The sequence below is a fragment of the Phoca vitulina genome, unplaced genomic scaffold (assembly GCF_004348235.1).
Source record: "Phoca vitulina isolate PV1807 unplaced genomic scaffold, GSC_HSeal_1.0 scaffold42, whole genome shotgun sequence".
Lineage (NCBI taxonomy): Eukaryota > Metazoa > Chordata > Mammalia > Carnivora > Phocidae > Phoca > Phoca vitulina.
This window is the reverse complement of record NW_022589745.1, coordinates 11,784,634-11,795,117: the sequence shown is the minus strand read 5'-3', so window position 1 is coordinate 11,795,117 and position 10,484 is coordinate 11,784,634. Positions and strand designations below refer to the sequence as shown.

At 52.7% G+C, this 10,484-nt stretch overlaps 1 protein-coding gene across 1 annotated transcript; it reads right to left on the bottom strand.

The window, feature by feature from the left end:
• Positions 1-5,059: 5,059 nt before the first annotated feature.
• On the bottom strand, positions 5,060-9,658 carry MYCN (MYCN proto-oncogene, bHLH transcription factor). The gene is made up of 2 exons (XM_032430191.1): positions 8,792-9,658; positions 5,060-6,567 (listed from the first exon to the last, which is right to left on the bottom strand). The coding sequence occupies exons 1-2, from the start codon at positions 9,579-9,581 to the stop codon at positions 5,963-5,965; spliced, it is 1,395 nt and encodes a 464-aa protein (XP_032286082.1). The 5' UTR covers positions 9,582-9,658; the 3' UTR covers positions 5,060-5,962.
• Between the last annotated feature and the right edge of the window lie 826 nt (positions 9,659-10,484).

The following is a 10,484-nucleotide window of genomic DNA, read 5'->3' as shown; positions in this document are numbered from 1 at the left end:
TGACAATGGAGCGACAGGGGGTTACCTTCCCATGCCAAGGTTGAAAATAGCAAATAACCAAGTTAAGATCCAAGCCAAGGGCTTCTGCCTCCAAGCTAAGTATCTCTATCACCCAGGGCTGCCTCCCTGTCAGCTTGGCACCTCACTTTGTAGAGTGGAGAGTTGGCTGGAAGGCCCTCCCTCAGGAAAATGGTGGAGGGTAGCCTATGCCACGAAATTCAACCCTTAACCGGCTGCCGATTTATGAAGGAATGGACTTGTTTCCACACCCCACCCCACCTCCCCAAGGCTGCTGAAAATCCTGGATCTGCTAGAAAGCAGAAGAAAGTATATGTTCATGTTGACTCTTCAGAGCGCGTCCCACAGCGAATCGTCTGTACTTGTCATGGGAGTATGTGCTGCGTACATTTCTCCAAAAGTGCATTGTACCAATAGGTCTGTCTGCTTCAACCATAAAAAGGCTCAGTTACTTCTCCTGGTCAAAGGTTTCAGGCTGAATGTCTTGTAGCATGATACGTCAATATCAAAAGAGATCAGGTAACCCTGGTCAGTGGCCTATGAAGAGATTTCCTTTACAAGTAAGGAAAACTAATAAACCATTGTAGAAGGCGTAGATGTTCCGAGGCACTCGAATTCCTAGGCTCCGTCTTAAAATAGGCTTCAAAGCTCACATTCATTTGTTTCCAAGGTACCCGTTTTTAGGTTTTGTAAGGCCTCTTTTGAGAAACAAAAGTCCGCAAACTTCTTGTGGAGCTCAGGCTTGTGAGTTTGTTCTACCAGCAAATGTTTCTTAGAGATTCTTTGCCCTAGTAACATACTGGGGAAAAGGCGAGAGGGGGGCACCGCCGTGCCTAGTTGTACGGGTGGGGAAACGGCACAGGCCGGAGCCTGTGGGTGTGGGGGGGTCTCACCTCGGAGCCACTCTCTTGCTTCCCCTCCAGGGAGTGAACGAGAGAGGCTGTGTGGGGACATTTGCCAGTGTCCAAAGGGAGATGCAGGAGGAAGAGCCCTGAAGCCCAAGGCCTGACGCCGGGTGGCCAGCCGAGCGGCCATGAGAGTGCTCAGAGCTGGGTGCTGTCCTCCTGGGGCCCATGCCTCAGCTCCCGCCCAGTACACCTTCCCCACCATCTACTCAAAGTTGCCACCTGCCTCCCTCCCTCTCTGCATCCCTGAATTCCCCCTTCTCTTCTTCGTTTTCAAAGCATCCAGCACCTTATTGAATGCTGTTTCATTTATCTGCTTATTAGGTTTCTTTTCACTGTTGTCACTCTCTCCTAGACTATAAAGTCCACAAAAGCGGGGATTTGGGGGAGTTCTGCCTCTTTTTTTCGTTAATGTCTCCCAAGTGCCTGGAACAGTGCTTGACACAGGATAGGTGCTAAATAAATAGTCGCTGTGAGAGAGAGCAGGAAAGAGAGGAAGGGAGGGAGGGAGAAAGGGAGGGGCGCAGGGAAGAAAGAAGAAAGAGTGCCCATGAGCAGACCGTATGTTCTTACATACCTCTGAAGTGGGAGATTGAGCTAGATGGCTTCAAAGCCTGTTCCAAACCTAATAACCTTGGCTTCTAAAAACAATCCCAACTAGGATTTTCAAGAGAGCCACAATAAAAATTGATGAAAGTCAAACCCAGAAGACCCAACTCCCAAAAATGCGTATATGATGAACTGGCCAACATTCCGGAAGGGTAGTGAAACTCCGGTGTAAAAAACACTCGGTGATTGCTATGGTGTTACACAGGATGGGGGGCCTTGTCCCGTTGTCACCACAGTACCAACAGTCAATGGCCTCAGAGAAGTCTCCAAGCCTCCTCAGGCCTGCGGTAGACCAGGAAACCAGCTTCCTCCAACCAAGAGAGAGCTCCAAATTGGAGCTCACACGTGCAGAGCCTGATTCAGCCCTGGGACCCCTCTTGTGCTTTGGCTCAACACTCCTGCATCCTCCACCAGTCCCTCCTGTCTCTCCTGCTTCTACACCAGGCCCGGGGACTGAACTTCCTTCCAGACTGTGGGCTTCCTGAAGACAGGCCTCTGTGTGCATTTGCCTTCACTTCCAGCAGTCAGTACCAGACATTCAGCAATGCCTTAAGGGATGTTTCCCCATTTGTATTAGCCTGAGAGCTCGCGAACCAAACTGGGGCTGGCAGGAGGCACATGAATAAAGGAAATCTTCCCTTGGCTCCTTCCTCGGCTGCCTCCTCAGCCACCAGCCATTCTGCTGGCATCCGCCAAGGTCCTGTCATCTTTAGTCACCAGGCAAGTGGAACTGAAAGATCAGAGGTGAAGGGGACACAGTACCTGCCTTTGGGGACTCCATGGTCTAGGAGGTCTCGAGGTGATGAGAGCTCTTGAATCTCCAGCAGTGACATCAAATCAGGAGCTGGATGAGGCCCACCTGGCGGGATGAGAAAGACCACTTGAACAAGACGACATGGGGTTTGCCTTTTGAGGTTGAAAAGGATTTCAGTAAACAGAAACTGGATAACCCGGGAGGAGAGAATGTACTGAAACAAGTTAAGAGGTAAGAAAGCACGACCCTGTCTGGCGCGGCTGGAACAAGAGCACCTGCAGAGGGGCGGGGGTGGGGGGTGACTGAGCTGCTAAGCCTCATGCACAAGGCTGAAGGATCTGAACTTCATCTTCTATGTGGTGGAGAGCTCCTGGAAGCTTTTAATGCAGGGTCGGTAATCTAGAATAAATACAGACACATGCTGTAGGTGGACGGACAGGCCAGGGGGTAGAGAGGCAACAGGGTAAGCAGCGGGAAAGCCAATACCATGGAAAGAACACTGCGTCCATCATCCGGAGACCCAACTCCAGTCCTGGGTTTGGCCGCTTTTTCGATATGGGATCCCACGACCCCCTTTTATAAACTAAAATAATTCAATGAGATGAGCTCTGTGCAACATCGAAGTCCTATGATTTATTGATCTAACTCATGTAGAGCAGTTCCTCAGTCTCAAAACTGCTCTTGGAACACAGAGATGGTTTCTCGTGTGCTTGAATTGAGTGCTTCGATTCTTCTGCGTACAGCGATTACTTTATGGGTAAGTGCAGGGCTCAGCTGGGTGATGCTTTCCCTCAGCTGGTCCGGGAAAAGCAAGTAAGTGGCATTTCACCTTAGTTATAATATTATAATTCATATATATGATCCACCTAATGCAAAAAGTTCTTTTATGTAACAAAATAAAGAACATAAAAAGGGTGGTTAAACTAACAATGAAAAACAAGAGATGGTAGGCTTTAGAAGAAAAGAGAGGATGGGCACCAGGTATGTGGAATGAGAGCACAGAATTTGTCTCTGAGCTTCCCAGCAGCCAGAGTGAAAACAGAGCCTGGTGGGAATTAGTTTACAGCCTAATTCATCACAAGTTTTCCTCTTTCATGGCTAGAGTTCCATCTCATCCAAAACACTTAGGCAGGCCCCTTACGGACCCAGAAATAGAGAAATTGGGATGATTGAACTTAACTTCAAGAATCTCAATGACTTTGGGATGCCTGGGTGGCTCAGTCGGTTAAGCATCCAACTCTTGGTTTCAGCTCAGGTCATGATCTCATGGGTCTTGAGATCAAGCCCCACATCTGGACTTCTTGCTCAGAGGGGAGTCTGCTTGAAGATTCTCTCCCTCTGCCCCTCCCCCCACTTACACGTGCAAGCACACATGCCCAGGCTCCCGAGCACACTCTAATAAATCTTCAAAAAGAATCTCAATGACTTTGAGGTCACTTAACTTTCTTTTGGCTCATGGATACACAAACAAGGTGCAGAGGCTGCAGGGTGATTGGGGCCTGTGAAATGCAAACAGACAGGAAGTCTTTTGGAAAGACAATTCAAAAAGGACTTTAAAAGAAGTTTCATGTCTTTCTAGTGTGGGGATGGGGGCAAGTGGAGAGATTATTAAACAAGATTCTCATGATTCTCAACATGCTCTGACCATCAGTGTCCAAGACAATACCGTCAACCTCATTAGCTTTAGGATGTGTGGCTGTAAACTGGGCTGAGGAGGACCTCAAGTTCTAATCCCCCACTGGCTTTTATAAAATAGCCAAGCAGACAGGGACCCACGTGGCCTGGATTCTCCCATCACTGCCCCTCACAAGCCGTGTGACCAAGACAAGCATTATCATCGCTGGACCCGTCTTCTTGGCAAAGCAAAGGCCTTTTTCTGACGAATGAACCCTTAGACAAATGGCCGCAGTACTATTTTTTACCCCCAAGAGAAATAGGTTATTTGTAAGCTTTCAGCTCTGAGCTGAATGTCTCCGAAGCCAAGGTAACACGTCCCATCAGGGAAACTCAGAAATGCCTTCCTAGCTGAACTGTGCCTCCCTCCATTCTGCTGACCCTGGCTGTCCTCCAGAGCCCACAAAGGTTAATCCTGCTCCCACAGAGCAGCCCAAATACCTGTGTGAAGTCAACAGAGTTACATGCGCCCCAGTGTCTCTCCTGAAGGCACATGGCACTTGATCTGGGCCATACACCTGTTGCTTCATGAGGCCCTTGCGTGCATCAGATTGATCGCTCCTCCAGGGGAGGAACCAGCTTCACCTTTTTATTCTGCTACAGCGCCTAATGCAGAACCTCAAATCCTAGTGCATTTCGAAGAATACGTTCTTGGAGACAAACTACATGACCTCATAAAGCCATCCGTCAACGGAACAAGTATTACCGATATAGGCAAATTTCACAACCCTATGTCTTGATTATACTTCTCACTCTAAAGGATTGACCGAGACTGGTGTCTGAGTTTAATTCCATTAAATGGCCAACATGTATGGAAGTGCTTTGTGAATGACTGAATGCTAGTTGTTACAGCGCACAGTCACAAATAACGTCTCCGTTCTGTGTAATCTGGAAGAAACACCTTCACCTTCCTAAACTCCGTTCCCTCCACACCAAGTGGGGAAAGTGGCCCCGCCCCAGCGGGGGCTGCACAGATATAAAAGGGCTGCCTAGGGAGCCCAAGCTCCCGCCATAACGTTATGTACTACTTACACTTTAGGGATAGAGGGGATAGGATTTAACTAATGTTATTAAGGAAAAAAAAAAAGCTGCATCATTTAATTGCTATTTATTTTCATAAACATGAGGTATTTCAAAGTGCTATAAGATGCAGCACTAAATATATACATTTTGAAGAAATTAAACACAGAACTTTGCATTTACCCAGTTCTATGCACCAAACATGAACAAATACATTAACAGGAAGAAACAGGCTAGGAAAAAGGCATATATATATAGTAAATTTCTTTACAAAAGTTTCTTAGTTCAAAAAGTGATAAAGTAATATCTACTCAAAACTTTCACAACTCATTTTCATACGAAAATATAAGTATCAAATTTAGTTATGTATCAGCATCATACTAAAGTATACAGGCAGTGTAAGAATTAGTACAGTACATAACAGAGATTAACAATATATTTGTATACAAAACATGCTCCTCAAACATTGAGGTATTACAGTACTTAGGTATGAACTTCCGGTCTAATACTGGCCGCAAAAGCCACCTCTCATTACCCAGGACGTATACAAAAGGCGGGTGTGTCCGTGGTATTTACAGAAATGTTCCCCAGGGGTCTCAAATGGCAAACCCCTTCTGTGACATCTGCTGGAACTTAAGCACCATTTTTAAAAAGAAGGAATGACTTTCTGTTGTTTGGAAACTTGGAACAAACAAGGTGACTTCAACAGCCCAGAGGCTCCCAACTGTCACGAACTTCGACCGCGGTCTCGGAGGGGACATGGAGGACACTGCAAGGGCCACCCGGCATCCCGTCACGCAGGCCCTCTGCCGAGGTCCTGGCAGAACCCCCACATGTCCTGCTCCCCACCCAGATCCAAACTCGACGGGGGGACCGATTTGAAAGTAAACCAACATTCTTAATGTCAACACAATGTTTGTTAAAAAAAAAAAAATCAAAATGTGCAAAGTGGCAGAGTGACTGTCCAGTTTTCGAGAAATGTTTAGCAAGTCCGAGCGTGTTCGATTTTCTTTAGCAACTGCTGCTGCCTCGCCTGCAACTTCTCCTTCTCCAGCAAAAGCTGATGCTCCTCAGCCTGAAGGGAGTGGACGTACTCGGTGGCCTTTTTCAAAATGACCACCTTGGCAGCCTTCTCGTTCTTCACCAGCTCTGGCACGTGGTCCCTGAGCGTGAGGAAGCTGGACCGCAGGTCATTTCGGCGCTGGCGCTCCAGAATGTTGTGGTTCCGGCGGCGCTCGCTGTCCTCCGAGTCAGAGTTGCGGGGACTCAAGCTCTTGGCCTTCGGGGGGATGACACTCTTGAGGGGGCGGGGGGAGGCTTCGCTCTTGATCTTCTTCTGGGGCGGCACATCCTCGCTCTCCACGTAGGGAGAGGGGGCGGCGTAGTTGTGCTGCTGGTGGATGGGGACGCAGCGCTTGAGGATCAGCTCACCCGACGGGGCCCTCCCCGGGCCCAGGGCTGCGTTCTTGGGGCGCACAGTGATGGTGAAGGTGGTGACGGCCTTGCTGTTGGAGGAGGACCGCCGCTTCTCCACAGTCACCACGTCGATTTCCTCCTCCTCGTCTTCCTCTTCGTCATCTTCGTCATCTAAGAACAAGATGGGAGTCATTCTCTTGGTGAGACACACAGGGACCGCCCTGATCTCTACCCTTGGTCTCTCCCGGCAGGCACCGGCCCATAGCTTGCGGGCATGGGGATCCACCCACACAGATGTGCACAGGGGCCTACCCAGCGTCTCGAAATGAAATACATCTGGAAATTCCACCTTGCCCACACTCCTAGACCCTTCAGCCTCCACTCAGACTTTAGCAGGTGGCAAAAATATAAATTCCTTGGGCTTCGGGGTCGGGCAGAATCTGACTCCAGTGCACACGAGTTGGGGGGCCCTGGGCAAGTTAAACTTTTGAAGTCTCAGTTACAGCGGGGATAATACCACAGGGTTGTTGAGTCGGACAGGTAATACATAGAGAACCGGGCCTAGCAGAGGATGCTCAGCAAACGGTAAGCTTTTATCATCATCGGTTTTTCCCAGACTCGCTCATATTTCTATCTCCACACTTAAGACCCAAGGATCCCCTTTTCGGGAGCCTCTCTTTTAGCAACTGACACATAGTTGAGTTTGATTTTAAGTCCTTACGCTGAAAGGGCAATTTAATGAACTGAGGCAGAAAAATAAACCTGAGTTCTGTATAGTAAGCAGGTGTTTATCTAACAAAGACCAAATCTGAACTACAAAGTCGGAACCCACAGAAACTCTAAACCCCAAAGTGGGGGGCCCCTCTTCCCAAGTCCCCGTCAATAACAGCAACACATAAACATGTAGCATCGTGTCTGCGTTTCCCCTCTCTCCTCCTCTACTACCTCGCTGGGATCGCAAATTACTGTTTAAAATGCAAGCATGAAAACCAAAACACATCTTCTGCTTCATCTGAAGGGGGCCGGAAAGCTGAACAATTGTGGGATTTGTTCTAAAGCCGAAATGTGAGGCTGTTCCAGTCTGTGGGTCCCTTTAAGCCAATGTTTTGGTTTTCTGCCAAGAAGACAGCTGTTGGAAGGAAGTGCTTCCTCACTGAGAGCTGTCAAGGCACAGACATTAAAGGGACAGACCCGATTCAAACTGGAGTCTTATCACCAAGTTTCCTTCCAGGAGCCTTAGAGGGATCCATCCTCGGCCCTCAAGGACACGGTAGGCTTTTTAGCCACCTGCATTCTGAGAACACCGGGTTTTCAAGATCCAATGGGGCCCCAGCTCCCAGCCACCCGCCTCTAGCCAGGACAAGGGCTAGTCAAGTGTTTGGACAGAGTTCTTTACCTCCAGAGTCCCAGGCAAAGTCTGGGTTTCAACCCAACCCTACAGCTGAAAGCAGACATGGGCACACAATAGAAGCGATCAGTGGGTGCCTTCCAGCGCGAGTGTGCATTCCTGGAGGGCCTAAGTGCCCGCCCTCACCTTGAAGGGCACTGGGTCACAGAGTCACTCTGATCTGAAATTAGTCCCAGAATTCTTGCCAGAGACAAAACGGGACCCAGTTCGCACTGCACCGTGTAAAGAGGCAGCCCCTTGAGAATGGACACAACCGCTGTTGTCCTTGCCACCAGCTGCTGAATGGAGGGAGGGAGGGAGGGAGGGGGGGAGGGAGGGAGGGAGGGGTGCCCCCACCACCCCCAGCCTTTCAGATCCTCCGCGGGCCAGTATATCGCCGCCTGCTGGCCACGGACCAGGAGCAAACAGCCCACCACCCACCGAGGGCGGGGAAGACTACCCAGGCTTGAAAAAAATAAATAAATAAAAGCGGTACTAGCCATCTGTGCAACCTCCCTCTACCTTCCTGCGCCCTACCTAGGATTTTTCACCGCCTTTATGTCTTCTCCCCGCACCTGCCCTCCCCTGACCCGGGAGGCAGTCCCCCTCCACCCTCGTGCTAACAGGTTTCTGCACCGAAAACGCACCCAGCGCACCTCTACACTCCCACCCAGCTTTGGCTACCCAACTTTTCCTAATTTTATCCCTAGACTGGCTACAACAGAGGTGGGGGAATGGGTGAGGGCCAGGGATCGAGTCGGGCTCCCGGAGAGGGTGGAAGGAACTTCGGTGAGGGTGAGACTTTGGGGAACACGCTCTTGGCAGCTTCCACTCCCCCTCTCCTCCTCATCCCGGGGCTCGGCTTGGAGGAAACTGGCCCTCTGCCACCAACATTACCTCTAAAATACCCGCCCCCCCCCCAAGCCAAACCCACGAAGAGTAACAAAGGGAGCGCGACTCCGGCTCCAGTGCTCCCGGGAGGCAGCCAGCCTCTGGCACGGTCTTTACCTGAGTCGCTCAGAGTGTCCTCTCCGGAGGTGCTGAGAGCCTTGTGGTCACCGCCACTGGCCGGGCGGCCGCCGGGGCGCGGGGGGACGGCCGCCGGGGCGCCGGCCGAGGCTGCGGCACTCGCCCCCGAGGCGACCGCAGCAGCGCCCGCCGCCGGGGCACCGGCCGGAGTGGCGGGCGCGGGCTCGCGCTTGTTCACCGGGAAGGGGAAGACGACGGCGGGATCCACGCACTCGGCGGCCGGGTGGGCGAGCTCCGCGGGCAGGGCGGCCCCGGCGCGACCCGCCCCCGCCGCCGCGCAGTGGCCGCGGCCCGCAGGGCTGGTGGCGCCCGCTCCCGGGGCCGGGGCTGCGGGCCCGGCGGTCGGCGGCCCGCGGCCGTGCTGCAGCTTCTCGCTCACGGCGCGCTCCAGCTTCTCGCGGGCCGAGAAGCCGCTCCACATGCAGTCCTGGAGGATGACCGGGTTGGGGGTGAGGCCGCCCAGGCCCCCCAGGCCGAACGCGTCCTCCTCGGCCGGGTTGCCCCACAGGTCGGCCTCGGGCAGCAGCATCTCGGTGGCCCAGTTCGGGGGCTCGGGGCTGTGCTCCGGGAAGGCACGGCTGGGCGACAGCGGGGGCGTGGGCAGCAGCTCGAACTTCTTCCAGATGTCCTCCCCCGGGGGGGTCGAGTCGGGGCCGCCGAAGTAGAAGTCATCTTCGTCCGGGTAGAAGCAGGGCTGCAACGAGTCAAACTCAAGGTCTGGGTTCTTGCAGATCATCCCCGGCATGGTGGACGCGGTGCAGCTCGGCATCGGCTCGCCTCCTGGCCGGCGAATGAGGGCTTCTTTCCGCTCCGCTCCTTTTAGTTAGGGGGGTGCTTCCTTCCCGTGGGGGGCGCGGAGGGCGGGGGCCCGCGCCAATCTCCGACACTGCAACCGACAGACACACCGGGAGAGGGTTGGCAAGCGGGGCCGAATGGGGGGGCGGGCAGTGGGCGCCCCCTCTCACCCGGCTCCTCCGGCTCCCCTCAGAGCCCCCCACTCCGCCTGGTGCTCCCGAAGGTGGAGGAAGTTCTGGCTCTCGCTCTCTCCCTCCCTCCTTTTGTGTACAAGCTGTCTACGACAGGGGGTGGGAGGGGGCATGCAGATGCGGGGGGTGGTGGCGTGGCTCTGCAACTTTGGAAACTGCCATTTCATTCACACTCGGCAGTGCCTGGGGGAGGGGGCTGCTCCAGGCTGCAGAATCCTAGCTCTCTCCAGCTCCCCGACAACCCAGTTGCACCGTGTAGGTCCAGCTGCTCAAAGGAAGCCCAGGGCTCCAACCCAGCTACCGGGCATAAGACCTCGAGTACCCTCAATCCCTCCTTTGTAAAATTGCAACCTCGGGAGTGCAAACGATAGCGGGGGATTTAGGAAACTTTGCAAATGGAAAACGCCTTTCTCTAGACCGAGACCAACGATGGGCACCCAAACCCACAACCCCCCCCTCCCAAATTAGAGCAGACGCCCCTCAGCAATCCGTCCGCTGCAGGGAGAGTCCTGCCAATAGCTTATTTTGAACCTCTCTAACCCCACCCCCACTCTTCCAAACCCCCAACCAACGTCGTATTCCTGGGAGAGGGGAGCGCCTGAACCCCAGTTCCCGGGAATGGTGCAGGGTCGCCAGGAGAGCTGCATCTCCTCGGGGCTGGAGCAGTCGTGACCCAGATTACCACC